The 22,108-nt window shown below is 40.0% G+C and overlaps 1 protein-coding gene across 5 annotated transcripts in view; it reads right to left on the bottom strand.

The window, feature by feature from the left end:
• Positions 1 to 3,165: 3,165 nt before the first annotated feature.
• Positions 3,166 to 22,108, bottom strand: part of gpm6ab (glycoprotein M6Ab) — a 71,133-nt gene continuing 52,190 nt past the window's right edge. For 2 of the 5 annotated variants that reach the window (XM_062995520.1, XM_062995519.1), the window contains exon 7: positions 6,847 to 9,069. In XM_062995520.1, the coding sequence (XP_062851590.1) occupies positions 8,881 to 9,069 (189 nt within the window). In that variant the 3' untranslated portion in view covers positions 6,847 to 8,880. Of the gene's footprint in view, positions 3,493 to 6,846; positions 9,070 to 16,242; positions 17,742 to 19,584; positions 20,232 to 22,108 lie in introns of those variants that run through there. The other 3 variants (XM_062995523.1, XM_062995521.1, XM_062995522.1) reach the window with 3 other exon arrangements.

Below are 22,108 nucleotides of genomic sequence, written 5' to 3'. Positions count from 1 at the left end.
TCTGTTGTTGTTTTTTATCTGAATTTACAGATTATTTGTTTATTTCTATGCAACATTTCTAATATATGTTTTGTGTAGATTATATTAACTCGTGATTCTAGTCTGAAGACTCTTGACTTGACTTGAACTCTAATTTAAAGACTTGTGACTGGACTTGGACTCTAGCCTAAAGACTCGTGACTTGACTCGGACTCTAGTCTGAAGACTCGTGACTTGACTTCAACTCTAATTTAAAGACTCGTGACTCGACTCTGACTCTAGCCTAAAGACTTGTGACTGGACTTGGACTCTAGCCTAAAGACTCGTGACTTGACTCGGACTCTAGCCTAAAGACTCGTGACCTGACTCGGACTCGTATTTTGTGACTTGTGAACATTAAAACAGTAAAAGTCCTGAAATATTGATCTGAAGATTTATTGATCTGTGGATTTAAGTTCATATGAAATTCAGCTCTGTGAAGCTCATGAGGTAAAATCCTTGTTCAGACTGAGTCCTGGAGCTGCTTGTTTATGTGCATAATGCATCTAAAAACATCACGCTGGCTTTACTGTATACTGATGTTAGTGAGTCAGACCTCACTGCATCTCTCGTCCTTATTTTCTTTGAATAATTCTAATAGCAGACGAGAAAACAAACCAAAATATCATCTCTTGTAATGAACATGAGGAGAAGTGTGTGTAATAAACATCTCACACAGGCCTCGGGTCACCACGCTCACCCTGTGATGACATAACGCTGACTTTGAGGTTGAAACTCCCTCACTTTTCTTTTTCTTTTAAGTCTGTTTTGTTCTCATTAGTGTTAGCTGGTGCTCTTTCTCCTAAATGACCCTCACTGCGGTCAGTTTGTGGTTCCTGCAGACCTCTGAATTCAGTTCTGCTTATTATAACACACTTACTGAGCGTCTGTCATCCATGAAATCCCACCTAATCCACTGGATTTGAGAGAATTCAGAGGAAGGAACACTAAGCCTCGGTGGCGGTTCAGACTGCTGATATCAGGTACTCCGGCGGCTCTGTGGAGGCTCCTGAGCGGCGGAAGACGAGGCGGTGAAAAGTCTTTCACTAAATGAATTCTCTTTTTAATAAAATATGGGAACCCAGAGGCCGGTGCAGGATAAAGAAATGTGTATATTAGCTTCCATATGGCGCTTTTATTTAACATAAATACATATTTCATGAGTGTCTAAACAAAGCCGCTGGGTAAGAAGTCTAGTGTTTGACTGAAAGTGTAAATAATTAATATAAATGATTTATCAGTGAATGGAAATTGAACATTTGTGGATTTTACAGCATCTTTTAGTCCAAGCAGTGCATGACTTATTAAATACAGTGATATTACACTCCGACTGGCCACTTTATTAGGAACTTTGCTTTACAAACAGCCGTGATTGAGATTCTGAAGATCGACGTTAACTTGTTGGCATTATACACTGATCAACCATAACATTAAAACCACCTCCTTGTTTCTACACTCACTGTCCATTTTATCAGCTCCACTAACCATATAGAAGCACTTTGTAGTTCTACAATTACTGACTGTAGTCCATCTGTTTCTCTGCATGCTTTGTTACCCCCCTTTCACCCTGTTCTTCAATGGTCAGGACCACCACAGAGCAGGTATTATTTAGGTGGTGGATGATTCTCAGCACTGCAGTGACACTGACATGGTGGTGGTGTGTTAGTGTGTGTTGTGCTAGTATGAGTGGATCAGACACAGCAGCGCTGCTGGAGTTTTTAAACACTGTGTCCACTCACTGTCCACTCTATTAGACACTCCTACCTAGTTGGTCCACCTTGTAGATGTAAAGTCAGAGACGGTCGCTCATCTATTGCTGCTGTTTGAGTCGGTCATCTTAGGACGCTTCCCACGGGACGCTTTTGGCTGGATATTTTTGGTTGGTGGACTATTCTCAGTCCAGCAGTGACAGTGAGGTGTTTAAAAACTCCAGCAGCGCTGCTGCGTCTGATCCACTCATACCAGCACAACACACACTAACACACCACCACCATGTCAGTGCCACTGCAGTGCTGAGAATGATCCACCACCTAAATAATACCTGCTCTGTGGTGGTCCTGTGGGGGTCCTGACCATTAAATAGCATGAAAGGAGGTTAACAAAGCATGCAGAGAAACAGTAGTGAGTAATTGTAAACAGCAGTCAGTAATTGTAGAACCACAAAGTGCTTCTATATGGTAAGTGGAGCTGATAAAACGGACAATGTGTGTGGAAACAAGGAGGTGGTTTTAATGTTATACCTGATCGGTGTAGATCTATTTTAAACTTGCCATAGTCTATGATGAGTCTTTAAGAATGGACACAAATTTGATTTTGAACACAGGGGGGTTTAAAAAAAAAAAAGAATGAGAACCGCTGATAGCAGAGCTGAGATTCAAACCCGAGAGCTCCAGATCTCAGCAGTGTTGTGCTAGCTTATGTGTTATACATAATATAATGTAAAAACGTGTTATATAAATTAATAATAATTATATAATAAAGTGTAATTTTATGTCATCTAAAGCCACTGGTTCATTTTTACTTCATCATCCTGGATCACTCCATCCACAGCGTTGTGACTTGGGGCCGGTTGTATTTGGCTGACATTTATAAGCTCTTATGTTTCTGTGTGGCCTGTTATCTCCCAAAAACATCTGTGGGTGTGTGTGTGTGTGTAGGGAGGGGGGTGATGCCATGCAGGTTCAAGCCCTAGTTCCAACGGCCTGGTCAAGCGTGAAGCAGACATAATTGGCATAAGACAAAAGATAGAATTTCTGAGGCTGTGGCCGTGGTGGGACGCCATAGCTCAGCTTCATCTCCAGTCGTTCTGACTTTGTCTCACCACTGGAATTAGATGAGAAATCGAACAAAGTGAGGTAGATGATGTACAAGCCTTGTTTACTATCATTTAATTCATGTGCAAGGAAGATTTTGCATCCAAAATGAACCTGGTCGTCGTTTGAGAGCCACTGACGAACTGCCTCATGTGTCTGTGCATGTGATGGGGGTGTTTGTGCATATGATGGGGGTGTGGTGTCCCTTTATTTATAGCAGATTGTTTTCAGAAGGATTTTATTTTTATTGCACTGGAGTAGATTAAAATATGGATAAGGTGAAGCTTAGACCCAGGAATTCAATACCACAAACAAACACACTTTATCCACCCAATCATGAATCAGCAATTTATCTCAGTCATCATCAAAAAGGGATTTATATCTTACCACTTACATAAAACATAAAAACATTTAATGACAAATTTCTTGTTCATCTAAAAATGTTAATACTATTTTTAAATGTTTTTGGCTTTCACCTCTGCACCCCTCCAATTTTACTTCAAGGCTCACAAAGCCCTTTTCCACCAACGCTGAAGAGGCTCTGTTCCAGTTCGCGAACCTAATTTTGAACCACACTGATGCATTTTCACCAGGTTACCAGCTGAAATTGAAGAATAGTGGGTTTCTCAGCATGAATCGTGACATCTGTGGGCATGTCAAGCTGTAGAGGAAAGATGGTGAAAAGATGGTTTTTATATCGACATAATACAATTTAATTGGTCAGCAAAGACTAATCACAGATTCTTCTTTATTTATTTCATTTTACAAAAAGTCCCAACTTTCCAGAGATTGCTGAGCTATATGTATTTAATTTACTCTGTTTTTTGCTGATCACAGGACACCTTGCAACAGCTATAATTTCATTTCTCTTCACTTGTATCTCTGTTCTTATTTTTGCTCGAAAAGTCAAGAAAGCAACCAAATCTTCTGTTTTAATCACTAACAAACAAAACAGAAGGAAAAATGTCAGTAATAAAGACCAGATCCTGAGTCCACTTCTCTTCCATCAGTTACTGAGCTGGGCGCCAGGTCTGTGTTTGAGGATCTTTTATGGATCTTCAGTGCCACACACTGGTCTATAAGTGCACCACCATTCAGTAATTAGAAAGCGGTGTCCCAATCCCGTACAATGTAGATTTATAGATTTACTTTATTTAACTTCAGTGGGAAATTTGGGACCATTCCAAATAAATATTTGAAGAACGAAGGCTTGTATGTATATTCCCAAAAATGCCTAACCGACGCCAACCAACTACAGGGAAGTTGTAGCCTAGTGGTTAAAGTACTGGACTGGTAATCAAAGTAAATGATTAAAACAGGTAGAGCTTGAATAACGAGGAAAATAATGGATTCAATCTTTATTTAAGTTGGGGTCGTGGCAAGTCTGGTTCCATCATCAAACACTGTACGCAGGACAGGGCGCCAATCCATCTCGTGGTTTCAGCTACCCGCCAACATAGCCGATCATATCTGTGTAGATGCCTGGCTGGCAAATAGCACCACTAGGATTCAAACTCAGATCTCAGCAGTGCATGGCAGTTGTAGCCTAGTGGTTAAGGTACTGGACTAGTAATCAAAAGGTCATTGGTTCAAACACCACCACTGCCAGGTTGCCACTGTTGGGCCAATGAGCAACCCTCAATTAGACAAAATACTATCACAGTACTGTAAGTCGCTTTGAATAAAGGCGTCTGCTAAATGTTGAAAAATGTAAACAAAGGGTGTGTACAAAAGTATGGAGGTGGGAGAGTCATTGTACAAGGTTCTTAAAATTAGTTAAGTGTACTGGACATTACAAGTCATTAAAGAAAAGGTCAAACGCTAGCAGGAGAAAAGTAAATTAAAATAAATTGAGGTAAAAAATAGACAAATCAGAAACACTTAAAAAATCACAATAATCGCAAGACATGGACAAAAAAGAAAGGAAAATCTAAAGAGAGTGGTAGTGAAATTAGTATAGTATAGTATAGTATAGTATAGTATAGTATAGTATAGTATAGACCGATCAGCCATAACATTAAAACCACCTCTTGTTTCTACACTCACTGTCCATTTTATCAGCTCCACTTACCATATAGAAGCACTTTGTAGTTCTACAATTACTGACTGTAGTCCATCTCTTTCTCTGCATGCTTTGTTAGCCCCCTTTCATGCTGTTCTTCAATGGTCAGGACCACCACAGAGCAGGTATTATTTAGGTGGTGGATCATTCTCAGCACTGCAGTGACACTGACATGGTGGTGGTGTGTTAGTGTGTGTTGTGCTGGTATGAGTGGATCAGACACAGTAGCGCTGCTGGAGTTTTTAAACATATCACAGTCACTGCTGGACTGAGAATAGTCCACCAACCAAAAATATCCGGCCAACAGCGCCCAGTGGGCAGCGTCCTGTGACCACTGATGAAGATCTCAAAGATGACCGACTCAAACAGATGCAATAGATGAGCGATCGTCTCTGACTTTATATCTGCAAGGTAGTAGTGGACATTGTATTTAAAAACTCCATCAGCGCTGCTGTGTCTTATCCACTCATACCAGCACAACACACACTAACACACCACCACTGCAGTGCTGAGAATGATCCACCACCTAAATAATACCTGCTCTGTGGTGCTCCTGTGGGGGTCCTGACCATTGAAGAACAGGGTGAAAGTAGGCTAAAAAGGTATGCAGAGAAACAGACAGACTACAGTCAGTAATTGTAGAACTAAAGTGCTTCTATATGGTATATGGAGCTGATAACATGGACAGTGAGTGTAGTAACAATGGCGTGGTTTTAATGTTATGGCTGATCAATGTAGTATAGTAAAGACAGGCAACCATAACAAAAGATGCGAAATAAAAATCAGGATCAGACAAATAAATAGACAAAGACTGACAAAACATACAAACAATACATAACAAAGAAACAGAGTTTATATAGAGGAGCGTTAAGTGGAACCAGGTGAAACCCATCAGTAATCAGGTCACGACAGAGCGGTAGAGAGAACAGAGTGGCGACACTCCCATAGGGAACCGTTGGAAAGGGGGCGGGACATTTTTTCTGCCCAGCTTCCGGGTTGTGGAGCTCTGTATAGTTCCAAACAACCCATAGAGCCCCATTCATTTCCACTACTTATCAAACATTTTTAGCTGTATGTTGCTTTGTTTTAAAAAAATTATGAATTTAATGTCATTAATATACTTAATACTGTTATTGTTTAGCATTTGCTCAGCACTAAATGTTACATGTTTATCTTAATTAATAGGTATAACCCAATTTAGCTTAGTCAGTTAAGCTTAATTAATGACACACGAGTCTTTTCACCTAAAATGAGTTGATTAATCAAGAGTCTTGTTACAGAAATGATCATAAAACATTAGAACCACAATAAATCATTATACTTTTACTTTCATACTTAAGTACATTTGAAGGTAAATTTAGTTTAGTACTTTAGTGGAGGTAAAGAGTATTTTTACTTTTACTACTACTTTTACTGGAGTAATATGTTACCTTGGATATCTCTACTTTAACTCAACTACATGGTTTGTCTACCTTGTCCACCACTTACATTAGACAAAATGAACTAGTGCATATTCATAATGAATTCATTAATGTATTACATGTAGGAATCAATTATTAATCACTCATGAAATAAGAGATGAATGAATGCTTTTTCATGTACCTGCACTATAATGTTTTTGGTACGGTAATGTGTTTATCAATCTGTTCATTCAGTGCAGGTAAACCTTATGAATCCAGCACATGACTTAGTGTTTAGCAAAAATGATTATTATTATGAATCCTCAGGAAAGTGAAGGGAGATTAGTTTATGCAAAAAACAAAACATAAAAAACTTTAATGTCTATACTGTATATTGTCTCTACTACTTAAGGATATCGCATTATGTAATGTATGCTAATATAATGTACTGTGTGTTAACAAGAACGACCTATTAACAAGTCATTATAAACATCAATCTTCCACTTTATATACCAAATTGACATTAAAGCAGATGCAGTAAATGTAAACGCAGTTGAAAATACCCAGAAATTGTACAAATGTTTATTATTTGCCGTTTAATATTTCATTTACTGCTGCCTGTCCCATTTGAGAACATGACAGCGCCGGGTTTGTTTGGAACTATTGAGGGTTACATGAACCACGTGACCGCGTAGCGGCGAGATCAAGGAGTGTCGCAACTCTCTCTATCTACGGCTCTGGGTCACGATAAACAGAGAATTGTGTCCTGATTGGTGGAGTGAGGGGCTAAAAGGCACGTGACTCTCAGCAGGTTTCTGGGTAATGTAGTCCACAGCGGTCTCTATACTGTAGCGTCAGTGGGAGGAGCCGTGGTATCCAGGCTTACCGTCAGCGTGTATCCCAGTGTGGCAGACTGGGTGGCTGCGGTGAGAGCTGGATAGGTAGCTTATATGATTGTTTGTTGTATGGATGTATGTGTGCATGAATGAGTGTACGTCCTAAACCACTGAGAGATCTGCCAAGGGCAGCTCACTCGAGGTCCCGACGCTCGCCTTCCTGCTCGCCGGCGCCACAATACATTCTAATGAGCCGGCGGAGGAGTTGTAGTCCATAGCGGCAACCGCTAGCGATGTTTGCTAAGCTAACGAATCAACTTCTGTCACTTTTACTTAAAAAAACACAATATAGTTCCATCACAGTTACAAATCTCCCATTATCACAACCACTAAATACCACTAAACCCATTAGTGCAGGAATTTGCAAGCTTTTTTTGGCCAGTGACTAACAACCCCATTACATGCTTTATTAGCTTTTCACTGCAGTGTGTTAATGTAAAGACTTTATTATTCCATTCACTGTTAGCTAAATAATGTCACATTTCAATATTAATAATGATAATTTACCAAACTAATATTATTAATAATAATTAATCTTGTTCTGACTCAGCCACTGGCTGGAAAAAGAAAACCTGGATTAGATCATTATAATAAGATTACACTATACGGACAAAAGTATTGGGACACCCCTTCTAATTTTTGAATTCATGTGTTTAAGCCACAACAGTTGCTAACAGGTGTAATAAATTATAATTATATTATATTATATTATAATTAATTATATAAAGGAACTTATGTGCTTCCAGCTTTGCAGCAACAGTTTATGCAAGGTCCTCGCGAACCCCTGTCCACAAAGCAAGACCTATAAAGACAGGAAGAAAAGCTCTGAGCCCTGACCTTATCAATCTTGACCAATGTTAGTGCCCAGCTATGCAAATGCTGTCATCTTTTGACTGAATGGGCACAAAATCCCACAGAAATATTTGAGAGTCTTGTGAGAATTTCCTTGTGGCTGTTGTTATAGCTGACAAGATCACACAGAGGTCACTCTATTTTATTATTATCATTATTATTTATTTTTATTTTTTATGCATTTTCTCCCTTTTTTAGCGTGTCCAATTGCCCGTTTGCGTCACGCTTCCTCTCCACCAATGCCGATTCCTGCTCTGATTGAGGAGAACGAAGCTAACCCACGCCCCCTCCAACAGCATGCCCTATGCATCTTAACACATGCACTTTGACGAGTGCAGTGCAGCTCAGCACTGGGTACGGAGAGACACACCCTGATCAACGCACTCTTTTCTCATCTCTGTGCAGGCGCCATCAATCAGCCTGCACAGAGTCCTAATTGCACCAGTCATGAGAGAGAGACCCCATCCGGCTTAGTCCCGCCCATCTGAACAACAGGCCAATTGTTGTTCATGTGGCCGCTCAGCCTCAGCCGGCAGGCAGAGCTGGGATTTGATATGATGTATTCGAGATCCCAGCTCTGGTTCCAGCGTGTTTTTACCGCTGCGCCACCTGAGCGGCACTCTATTTTATTATTAGCATTTGTTTTTAAAACAGGGTGTCCACCAAGCTCGTGGTCAGGTGCCCAAATACCTTTGGCCATATAGTGTGCCAAGGAGAAAGCAGTGTAGTTATATGACTCAGAAAGAGTAAGTTACTGTCATGGTTAAAAACACACACTCTTTAGTCATGTTGAGGGTTTTCTTCAGACGCTTATATCTTTAAAATGGAAATTCATCAATTCATATGATCTGGAGTCTGGTCCTTTTAGTGTGTCGTGGAGGAGATTTGGTTCTAGGCTCAGTATTTGGGTGGGGGTGACGGGTCAGGCGCTCATCTGTTGATGTGAGTGAGTACAACGCCCTTTCCATCTCCTCAATCATTTTGCCCAGCGTGATGTAATTATAAATGACGACGACCCCAGACGCCACCTATCACATGATCAACGACACACAAGACAGACAAAGAGGAAAAGAATCAGTATGCGTTACTGAACCCTGGTCAAATGACAACTTTTAACCAAAAATATAAACTATTTAATGACTAATACAATATATGGCCAAAAGTATTTGGACACCTGACCATGAGCTTGATGGACGTCCCATTTCAAAAACAAATGCTATTAAAATAGAGTGACCCCTTTGTGATCTTTTCAGCTAAAACAACAGCCGCTTCATTAATTGTTCCAGTTCATTCCAAAGCTGTTGAGTTAGACTGAGGTCAGGGCTCTGTGCAAGCCACTGGGAACAGGAACAGGCCTTCTCTAAACTGTTGCTGCAAAGCAGAAAGCATAATTTTCTTTGATACAATTGATTTATTACACCTGTTAGCAATTGTTGTTGCTGAAACTCATAATTTTAATAATTAGAAGTGGTGTCCCAATACTTTTGTCAGTATAATGTATGTTGATTACACAAATGACCCATCACTATAGACTGTTATAATAAGTAGATGTTATGACTGTGACTATTTCTGCTACTGACTAATTTCTATGGCTGTAGCTGTAGTAGGGGTGACTAATGGCTGTAGTGGAGCTAATGTTAGTACTGCTGAGTGCTGCTACTGACTCACTGGGTAATGACCTGAGGAACTTTATTAGGGCCACATCCTTGGCCCTCAAATGACTGTGTTGACGTATTGACGAAACAGTGAGTGCTCCTCACAGGCAGCCATGGTGAGATCCCACCAACAGAGGTCAGAAGAGGGACAAGCCACAAACCACCAGGACTCATTGATACCAAAGTACATGAAGGCTCTGACGTCTGGTCTGGAAAGACAGAAGATCTGCTGTGGCTGAAATTTGAGATCATTTTAATCCTGATGATGAGATGAATGTGTCACAGTGAATCGAACCATTCAGTGGACATCAGAGCAATGAAAGAAGGACATTGACTAAGATCTCCAAGATCATGTGGACATCTGAGCACAAGTGCATCGTTTACCCGGGGAAGAGCTGGCACGAGGATGAGCTGTAGGATGATTCACCTTATAAGATGAATAAGTTGAAGTACATGCTGGTAATGTCCTGGTACCAGGTATCACAGGGCTACCTGTCTTGTGTACCTGTGGAGTCCATGTCTGGGTGGGTCCAAGCATTTTGACAGCATATTATGTGGGTGGTTCTAATGTTTTGGCTCATCAGTGACTGGTTTTTACTAATGACTGAAATGACTCCTATAAATTAGACTGTGATAATGTGTTGTTATTAATACTGACTGCTATAAAATGAAGCTTAGGTGGTGCAGCACTGAAGTATACTGGTTTAGTCCAGGGTTTGAATCTCAGCAGCACTACCGGTTAGTCAGTCATCCACATAAATATGATTGGCTAGTGGCCAAGGGGGGTGGGTATCCAAAACAGCTTAGCCATTGGGCTAATAGAAATTGAAAGGGCAACTGATGTAAAAGGTGTACTATGCTCCAGATCCACTGTTGTGAACCCTAATTACAGGAGCAACTACAAGAAAAAAAACATAATAATTTAATATATTTAGTGGTTAGGCAGTGGTAATCACTAGTAATCATAAGGTTGCCGGTTCAAGCCCCACTACTGCAAGGTTCTAAACCCTCAATTGCTCAGATTGTATTCAATGATAACTGTAAGGCGCTTTGGATAAAAACGTCCTCTAAATGCCGAAATGTAAATGTAAGTTGCTGGACTAGTAATCAGAAGGTCGTGGGTTCCATCTCCACCACTACCAATTTGCCACAGTGTTATATTCTGTCACAATTGTAAGTCTCTTTGGATAAAAGCGTCTGCTAAATCCTGCAAACGTAAATGATTTTTTGGTGTTATTTTCTATCTAGATTAAAAATGTAAATTCCTAATAAAATGGTCACACAATTGTAAAAAATAATTTCTGTAAGAAGAGAATCGAGAACTAAATATTACAGCAAGCACCAGAGGGGCTGCGATCACCTCCCATAACATTTTATGAAAATAAAAAGGCAGAGACAGAGTAAATTAATAACAAGTACACAAGTGTCTTTATTTACGCAAGCAAGTAATTCTACAGTTCAAATAAAAATAAAGGAAAAGAGAAGAAAGGTCACTCTTAAGCTGTTGGCACATTTCTGTACAAAAAACCATTAATTTTACAGCCAGCTACTAAGCATTTTTAGTGAAAATACAAAATACAAATGCACAGAGAGAGAGAGAGAGAGAAAGAGAGAGAGAGAGAGAGAGAGAGAGAGAGCACTGCGTAAAGCATCATCAGTTTAATACTGTATATGCAACATTAGAGAATCAGACACTTGTCTTTTGTTTAACACATGATTTTATAACTTCATACAAACTCGGACTAAACTCAAACACTACAGCCTAGTAAGTAAGATATTTATCCTCGATACTGCTGGATTAGCGACTCAGATACTGCACTACAGAAGAAGAAGGAAAACAGCGAGACGGGCAAAGTGTGAAAAGCAAAATAAACTTCTGTCTATTTTTTCCCCTTTTTTTTAATCAGTCAAAGCCATGCCACAAACAACAGCTAGATGTTTTAGACTATTTTTTATCTTTTTTTTATTCATTATTTTATTATTTTTTTGGGTGTAAAGGCAAATGTTGGATGAGTGATGGTTCAGGGACCGAATGCACTGAATCTGAATGCACTTACACTGAGAGATAAAGCACAGGGTGGGCAAAGCGTTTCACAGAATCTCCAAGCTTCAGTGTGTTTCTGATACACTAACAAAAGCACAAGCGTCAGCGAACTGAATGATTAAACGCTCAGGGCGGGTCAGATATGCAAAACGAGCCAAAAGTGTTTGGTCCAGATCTGTGAATATGTACAGAGTGTCTCAGTCAGAGGTAACCGGTGGATAGCACTGTCGCCTCACAGCAAAAAAGGTCCTGGGTTTGATTCCCAGGTGAAGCGAACTGGATCCTTTCTGTGTGGAGTTTGCATGTTCCCCCCGTGTCCGTGTGGGTTTCCTTCCACAATCCAAATACATGCAGTAAGGTTAACGGGAGATACAAAATTGCCCTAGGTGTGTGTGTGAGTGTGCCCTGTGATGGACTGGACATCAACAACTGATAGGACCACTGACTGATCCAAACATTACGCCAATGTAATGAGTGGCACATGCTAATTTATGATTTTTACACTATTATATTATTATTGCAAAGAATAATAAACTCATTCACGGTCACTAACTTCTTTATCCTGGTCAGACTTGAAACCAGCTGGAAACAGTGGGCACGACTCAATTCATCACGATGTGACTCGCTCACATACTCACTCACATCTGGACAATATCAAGCAACCAATCGATGTTCTGCCTGATAGTGAGAGGTGGAGCAAAACCAGAGCACCTGAAGGAGACCCACACATACACTGGGAGAACATGCTATTATTTTCTATTTTATTTATGCATTTTCTTCCAATTTCTTCCTATTTTAGCATAGTCAATTTGTCTTTCGCTGCTGGGGGATCCCCGATTGCAGTTGAGGTGGGTATATTGCTGCCCACACCTCCCCTGACCCGCGCGCAGCCTTTAGTGGAACCCTTTTTCACCCATGCACTCTGCACAGGCGCCTCTCTATCTGCTAATCAGGGTCCTTACACTGTGTTTGAAGACCCCACCCGCATAGTCCGGTCATCCCGCCCTAGCAGAGACGTGTCTGCTGCAGGCACTGCCAATTATGCCCGCTTCAGAATCTCGGCGCTGGTGTGCTAGCGGAATATTCAGATGACAGGAGGCAAGGACTATAGGTCAAGCATGCTGTGTGCGGCACAAGCTGTGCCACCCTGGCACCAAGTTATACATCTATATACATGCATACTTATGTGTATATATGTATGTATATATTTTTATGTATAAACTGGTGTATGTGATGATGAACCTTGCTTTCATTGGCTGTTACTTCTAAGAAACTCTGTACATACACATTTAACTGTATATATATACGTGTATATATATATATATATATATATATATATATATATATATATATATATATATATATACTGTATATATACTGTATATACTGTATATACACAGTTTGAGCCACTGAGAAAATATATTAGCAGAAACATTTAAATAATATCTGATTGACTGTAATCTACAATTTTTTTGTACACTTTTGTCACTGCTATGAACATCGATTTAAAAATATGTTCTGAATATCAACGAGTTTTCAAATCTGTTTTTTATGATGTAAAATGAATGTAAACGTAAACGTAAAGGCGAATACTACAGCTATGTAAGTATATACAGTCAGCAGAAGTGACGGTCGTCCTTTTATTACCTGCATTTTTACATGAAACGACAGAAAGAAGAAACCCTGAAATTTTAGTGGGATTGACGTTTGTGATGAGCGATAAATCAGCAAAATCCCGACCAGGCAGTTCGTTTAGTACATAATCGTCTACATGCAATGCTAGAAAAGTCCAGAAAGCCTTTACATACGTGCACTGAGAAATCAAGAGCATGAACGTTTGTTTTGGTCATATTTGGCCTTGAATAAATCCTAAACGTCAACTCTGTAGCTGCACCTGTATATATGCATTACCCGATATAGCAAGTACATCAGTTCAGATTGACCGTTTAATATTACAAAATAAGGCGCAAAAAAAAAGTAATAGCTAAAAACAGTCAAGTAATTGCTAAACCGACTGCCTTTCTGGACTTTCCCTTCGCTCGACCAGTTCATATTTTGCAGTTTTAGCTGAAGCACCAGTGTGAGATCTTCAAGATACAGTCTGTGTGAGTTACACAAGGCTACGACATCGCAAAACGTGGCAAAGAAAACAAAAAGCGTCGTTCCAAACACTCGCAACCTTTTACAGAACATTCTGCTAAACACGCTGTAGCTTCTCCCTGCTAGCATTAGCATTAGCCGTTCTACTGCTGGTAGCTTAGATCCATTACGTGTTGTGCTTTAAACCAGTTAAACTAACCGATGTGCTGGATTCTGAAACAGCAATGGTCAGTTTATACTAGTAAGAGACCAGAGTTTGAAGCAGGAACCTGCTAATGCTGGTCTGGATTGTTTTGTTTCATTTTTCAACCAGACAAGTGAATTAAAAAAAAAGGTTTACTTATCTTTAAACTCTTAGGGCACAGTAATTCTACTGTAGGAAAAGTACACAATATACACTATATGGCCAAAAATATGTGGACGCCTGACCATGAGCTGTCTGGACATCGTATTTCAAAACCGTGGACAGTAAAATGGACTTTGTGGCTATAAAAGCTGCTACTTTTTAGGGTACCTTAGCAGATTTTGGAGTGTGTCTCTGGGAATTTGTACCTATTAAGTAGGTAAGCAAAACAACATTTTTAAAACAGGTTTAAATTTAGTCTTCCAATTCATCCCAGTAGTGATGAGTGAGGTTGAGGTCAGGTGTTTGTGCAGGCCACATCAAACCAAGTGCTTTGTCATGCGTTGTCAGCATAGTCATGCTAACATATAAAAGGGCCTTCCCTAAACTGTTGCCACAGAGTTGCCACAAAGCACATGTTTTATTTTATATATTGGCTTATATATGTGGCTGAAACACCCTGACGTCAATAATCAGCGGGTGTCTCAATACTTTTGGCCATACGGTGTGTATTTGTGGTGTGTAGGTGTGATGGTTTGCTCATATACTGTATGTCTGTGCATATACACACTATACAGCCAAAAGTATTTTGACACCTGACCATTCCATTACAAATCCACAGACATTAATGATTTGGCTCTCTCTTTGCAGCTGTGTTGGCTTTCTTAATTCTGATTTTTGAGTGTGTCTATTAGAATTTGGTCTCTATACTTTCGGCCATATAGTGTAGCTCAGGTAACTCTTCGAAATGGAGCGCCAGTATTCCAGCTTCAAAATACGTTAGCAATATTAGCTTAGCAGACATTTTTAAAAGCAAGCTCGAGTAGAGAGTTAAAAATGAACGGAAGGTTTTTCGCTCCTTGGGAAAATTTTCTGTGAGTAAAAAATGTAAAAGTTTGGTCACGTTTTAGCTTTGGGTGTTTAAGCTAAAGTTCAAGCCTTCTGTTCAACTAGTAGATGCCAGAGTGAAGCATCTTAAAGCGACGTTGGTATAAAAAGGTATAAAATGCTTTAAAACGAGTGCGATGGCGTTCAAACGAGACGTGTGAAGGAAAACGAGTTCCAGTCGTTTCTCAGGGCAAAAATGATCATGATCTGTTATGTGCGAAGAGGAAACTTGTGAAGCTTATGGCACGTTTGGCTCCCAAATCCCAATCCAACATTGTTTGGATGCCTCAGTCTGATCTGATTATCACTATTGACCATGTGCATCCCATTATAACCACAATTTACCATCTCGTAACAGCTACTTGGACAACATGGACCTAAATCCCCCCAGAATACCTCCTATTCAGTATAAGTATGGTGTTTCCAATCAGGTAGCCAGTGAGTGTGCACTGTTATTGTGATGTGCTGGCTATAAGTTAGAATTTATGCTAAAAAAAAGGTCCAAAGCGGGGCTTTTGAACTCGTCGAAACTCAGCTCTGCCATCCGGCTGGGCTGGGCGGCTACATGAACAACGATTGAACCCGGATAGGGACTCCTCATAACTGATGCAATTACAACCTCTGCTGGCTGATTGATGGCGTCTGCACAAAGTCGAGGAATAATGCGTCGATCAGGGTGTGACTCTCCGCACACAAAGCTGATCCGCATATGGACTCGCCTCATGCAGGTAAAAAGGGGCATGAGACAGTCTCGATCTCCTCAATCAGAAGTGGGGCTCAGCTTCGGTAGAGAGGAAGCGTAATGCAATTGGGTGATTGGATACGACTAGATTGGGAGGAAAATTTAATTTAATTAAATGCATTCCTGTGCAAAAAACATATTAATTTGTCTCAGATTACAAAAGAAATGAATAAAATGTGATAAATTGATGATAATTTAAGCTTTAATGCCAATCAACAATAAATCATTTGTCCAGTGAGTAGCCAGTGAGTGAACACACTTTTCTACTGGTGTGCTGGCTACAAGTAGCATTTATGCTAATAAAAAGAAGGTCCAAACCAATGATTTGTCTGGCTACAATACTGCTTTAAACTGTATATAAAAAATAACTGGGTGAGAAAATGCTTATTGAAGAAGAAATTAATAAATGTGAGTAATTGAAGCTATAATAGCTTACTGTAGTCAGTGAGTGGACACTAGCTACAAGTTAGCATTTATGCTAAATAAGGTCCAAACCAATACTGCTTTAAACTGTATATAAAAAACTAATTCTTGTGTGTTGTGTTCATATAATTTCCTAATTAAATGCATCCCTGTAAATATAATTGGACATGACCGGACTGGGTTAAAAAAATACTTATTAATTTGTCTTAGATTACACTTTTATAGTAATGTGCTAGCTATAAGTAGCATTTATGCTAAAGAAGGTTCAAAGTACGCTAGCACACAGAGTTGGGGTTTCGAATACATCGTATCGAATCTCAGCTCTGCCTTTCCGACTGGGCTGGGCGGCTGCATGAACAACGATTGGCTGTTGTTCAGAGTTAGAGGGTAAGGAAGTCGGATCATAGGTCCTCATAACTGGTGCGACTGCGACCCCTGCCGGCTGACTGATGGCGTCTGCACAGGGCTGAGGAATAATGCCGATGGGGGTGTGGCCCTCCATACACAGTGCCCGTCAAGTGTATGAACTCGACTCATGCAGGTGAAAAATGCAGTCTGTACTGACTGTACGTGCCGGAGGGGGCGTGTGTCAGTTGAGAGGCGTCCTCAGTCAGCGGTGAAGGGTCGAATCAGTATGGAGGAGCAATCTAGTCGTGTCCAAGGGGTAATTGGACACGACTAGATTAGGGGAGATAATTGGGGGGAAATGTGGGGAACAATAGAAAAATCAAGCCGTGATGCTGGCTACACTACTGCTTTAAACTGTGTCTAAAAATAATTTTTGTGTTTATATAATTTCCTAATCAAATACGTTCCTGTGAATATAACTGGACATGACCGGACTGTGTTGAAAAGGGGGGAAATGATTAAAAAAATAAATAAAAATATCGAACACAATACTGATCATGATCATTGAAACTTAATTAATGAAATGATTTATTTATTTGATTGATGTTTGTTTGATTATGTATCACACATAATAAATCGTGCTCTTTTTTTGCCCTGAACACGCAGATGAAAAACTGAAACTCGCACCAAGCATCAGTATGTTTTCATATTGAACTGATATTGGACTTGATCGAGAAATTAAATAAAATAGGATGAGATTTCGGTCGCGGAAAATGATTCACAAAAGAAGCGAGTAAAGACGAAACTCATCCCACCCAAACCTGGTCCTGATTCGGTCACGTCCAAATTCGTTTGAAAAGACGTAAGAGGCGTGTTCACACGTGCGCCTGTGTCAGTGTGTGTAGTTCAGCGAAGGGAGGGACATGCACGGGTTGTGTGTGTGTGTACGTGTTTACATGTGTGTGTGTTTTGTGTATGTATGTGTGTGTGTGTGTGTGTGTGCTTTATGTGTAGGCATTAAGGCGCTCTTTGGAGCGGGTGGAGTGAATATCGTGCAGCTCCTGCTCCTCCTTGCTCTTGATGTCCTCGTACTTCTGCATGCGGCACGCGTCCTTTACGTAGGCCCAGTTCGCCGCCAGCACCATCAGGTAGTGCACCTGTGTTAACACAGTTAGTGAAGGTTAGCGTGCAGCTCAGCCGGGTTAGTGTTCCCCAAAACGGGAACGGTTAAACTTATTAAACATGACCAACACTTCAGACGCTAGTCAGTACCGTTAAAGGGAGTTATTGATGTCGCAAATAGGTATATGAGGGATCTTCAAAAAGTTCCAGCACTTTTATATTGTGGTTATAAGCGGTGAGGATGGGAGGAGAAGTAATCGGTCGTGTCTGAGAGACGCTTATAGTCCGGATTTAGCTCTTTTTGGACGCTCAAAAAAGCTTTAAGGGGAAGAAGATTTTCATGTGATGATGATGTGAAAGCAGCGCTGCATCAGTGGCTACGAGCTCAACCAAAAACCCAAAATTGTTTGCTGACGGCATTAAAAAGTTGGTACGACGCTGGAAAAATGCATCAGAAGGTGACTGTGTAGAAAAGTGATGGAGTTTGTTCTTAAAATTCTTAACAAATAAACTTGGAGTTAAAAAAGTGTGGAAACTTTTTGAAGAACCCTCGTACAAGACCACCGAAGTGTAATCAAAATTTTGGGGCATCGGGGTGTAGAAAAAATTTATAAAATTTCAATAAAATTGATGATGTATTTTTGATTCAGCACAGTTTTTACACCTGTTTCAAGCCTCCAATTTATCCAGTTACATTTTTAGCATTTTGCAGACGCCCTTATCCAAAGCGACTTACAATTAATAGTATACATTGCTATCAATTTAGGGTTGAGGGCCTTGCTCATGGGCCCAACAGTGCCAAGCTGGCAGATGTTGGGCTTGAATCAGTGATCCTCTAATAAGGTACTGTACCTTAACAGGCTTGTGACCAGCACTAAGGGTGCACCGATGTGTCCCCCCAATGGTTAGGTTCACGTAACACCATGCACCTTGTATGTTCGTGAGCCCAGCCTGGGGATTCGAACCCCTGGAACTAAGGCACTGTGGTTACCAGCAGTGTGGCTCTCATAATTACGCCACACAAGCTCACCAATCAACAATCAAGTCTAATGGTCAAATATACACCGATCAGCCATAACATTAAAACCACCTCCTTGTTTCTACACTCACTGTCCATTTTATCAGCTCCACTTACCATATAGAAGCACTTTGTAGTTCTACAATTACTGACTGTAGTCCATCTGTTTCTCCACATGCTTTGTTAGCCCCCTTTCATGCTGTTCTTCAATGGTCAGGACCCCCACAGGACCACCACAGAGCAGGTATTATTTAGGTGGTGGATGATTCTCAGCACTGCAGTGACACTGACATGGTGGTGGTGTGTTAGTGTGTGTTGTGCTGGTATGAGTGGATCAGGCACAGCAGCGCTGCTGGAGTTTTTAAACACCTCACTGTCACTGCTGGACTGAGAATAGTCCACCAACCAAAAATATTCAGCCAACAGCGCCCCGTGGGCAGCGTCCTGTGACCACTAATGAAGGTCTAGAAGATGACCGACTCAAACAGCAGCAATAGATGAGCGATCGTCTCTGACTTTACATCTACAAGGTGGACCAACTAGGTAGGAGTGTCTAATAGAGTGGACAGTGAGTGGACACGGTATTTAAAAACTCCACTCATACCAGCACAACACACACTAACACACCACCACCATGTCAGTGTCACTGCAGTGCTGAGAATGATCCACCACCTAAATAATACCTGCTCTGTGGTGGTCCTGTGGGGGTCCTGACCATTGAAGAACAGGGTGAAAGGGGGCTAACAAAGCATGCAGAGAAACAGATGGACTAATTGTAGAACTACAAAGTGCTTCTATATGGTAAGAGTAGCTGATAAAATGGACAGTGAGTGTAGAAACGAGGAGGTGGTTTTAATGTTATGGCTGATCAGTTTCTACGCTATAGTGAATATAGCCGGTGTAAAAACTGTGCCAAGTCTGGTATACGGACTGGATCTGCTGTGGCGCCCCCTAAATTGACTCTGTAGTTACTATTCAATAAATAAATCACTTGAAATATAATTTGAAATAAATTTCTGCCTGGACAGAGCCGGAAGTCCTTATGTGGTCGTACTAGTGACATCACAATTCGGTGGTCTGAGTAACCAGGAAACAATAAAGGAAGCACACGTGATTATCTCACTCGAACAGGAAACGTTTCACTCGTTAAAACAAAAACACGGCCCTCCATCACAGGAAATGACACCATCAGCCGTAATAAGAGACAGAGCGCAGGATTACAGAAGACCACGTTTAGTTCGGGGGATTCCTCACACACCCCTCCGTGAGTTAACACGCCCTGTACCAGGCGATATAAGAACACGGACGGCCAATTAATTAATAGTTAGGATTAATAGTGCAGCTGCTTTGGAGTCTGGCTGATGTAGACCGGGTCCCAGGCTGAGAACGTGTTTGGGGGTCGATGGGACCGGGCGTGTACTGGGCGTCAGAAGCGGGTGCAGTATCTCCCCATGCTCTGAGTGACCAGGGTGACATAATTACGGAGGAGGACAGAGGCTGACCCCATCTGTCACATGACCAACGACAAGAAGAAAAAACAAAAACACAGAGAGAGAGAGGAGGATCAGCACTAAATCATATTCACATCTGCTCGTCTCTAAATTATACTGGGTTTTTAATAGATAATAAGAGGGTTTTACCCACTTTATCTTTCAATTTAGTGGTTTCCAATTCCTGGCTGTGAATCCATTGCTGCTTACACAACCCCCCGAGTTGGATCACCAATCTGCAACCGCTTCTTGTCACCTGCCAGTGTTGGCTTCCCAGTGGCAGCAGGAAGAGACCCAGTCCGACCTTCCCTCCCTCAAACACAGCCGACTGTGTTTGTGTGGACGCCCGACCATTTGTAAGTTTGAGCACTCTGCAATGACGTGCTAGCACGTTAGAGAGCTGCATCACCCAAGCACCCATATCATTTCATTTTCAGATTTTACCACCACTTTATCCTGGTCAGGGTTGTAGCCAGGCATGTCCGCATGTGGACGCCCGACTGGCCGATAGCACCACTGGGTACTTGAAGTGGGCTGGCGCATTTTACCACTTCGGCACTTGAGAGTAATAATAATTATAATTAAAAATATATAAATAATAATAATAGTAACAATATAAAAAACTAATAATAATAATATTAATAATAATAACTAAAATATAATAATAATATTAATAAAAACAATAACAATATAAAAACATAAGAAAAAAATATTAATAATAATAGTAACAATATAAAAACCTAATAATAATAATAATAATAAAATATATTAATAATAATAATAACAATAATAACAATATAAAAACTTAATAATAATAATAATAATAACAATATAAAACATAATAATAATAATAATAATAATAGTAACCATATAAAAAACTAATAATAATAATATTAATAATAATAATAATAACTAAAATATAATAATAATAATATTAATAAAAACAATAACAATATGAAAAAATAATAAAAATACTACTAATAATAGTAACAACATAAAAACCTAATAATAATAATAATAAAATATATTAATAATAATAATAACAATAATAACAATATAAAAATTTAATAATAATAATAATAATAACAATATAAAAACATAATAATAATAATAACAATATAAAACATAATAATAATAATAATAATAATAATAATAATATATTAATAATAATAATAGCAATATAAAAACGTAATAACGTAATAATAACACAAATAATGCATATAATAATAATACAACTCTAGCCCACTACCACTGGCATCCAGGGTTTAAACCCCTAGCGGTGCTACCAACCGGTCGGACATCTCCATACAGATATGATCGGTTATCTCCGAGGCTGCTGTGTTTCTGTATTGTACCCAGTGATTCGGGTAAATCTTTGTGCAAGTTACACTGAACAGCCAAAGTATTTGTACAATCTTCCTTAGTGTTGTTGAATTATTTAACATTATATATGGACGCAGAGTAGAAGCAGATTGTGGACGAGGTTCCAATTCATCTCAAGGCGTCTAGAGCCAGTTTAGAGCAACCAATCCAGCTTCTGAGTGACTGCAAGAGCCCAGGATTCATACTGCAGTATCAGGGTAGTGCCACTAGGTGGAGGACTGGCACCAAATACGCAGTACTAACGCACCCATCCATTCAAAACACAGAGGGTGAAGTATGACGTCATTGTCTAACCAACGTGATTTTCTAACATGGTGAGTGAATGCAACACAAAACGAAACATTCATTCACTATTATACGTCACTATAAACACATTTGTGCACATTTCATGTTTCAAATTAACGTAATGGGCTGATACACAGTACAACACAATAGTGGACGAACACACACACACACACACACACACACACACACACATCTTTATTTAGACATTTCCATTCATGCACACTGA

The sequence above is a fragment of the Trichomycterus rosablanca genome, chromosome 5 (genome assembly GCF_030014385.1).
Source record: "Trichomycterus rosablanca isolate fTriRos1 chromosome 5, fTriRos1.hap1, whole genome shotgun sequence".
Taxonomy (NCBI): domain Eukaryota; kingdom Metazoa; phylum Chordata; class Actinopteri; order Siluriformes; family Trichomycteridae; genus Trichomycterus; species Trichomycterus rosablanca.
Note: the sequence above shows the minus strand (reverse complement) of the source record. Positions and strands in the feature narration are given on the sequence as shown.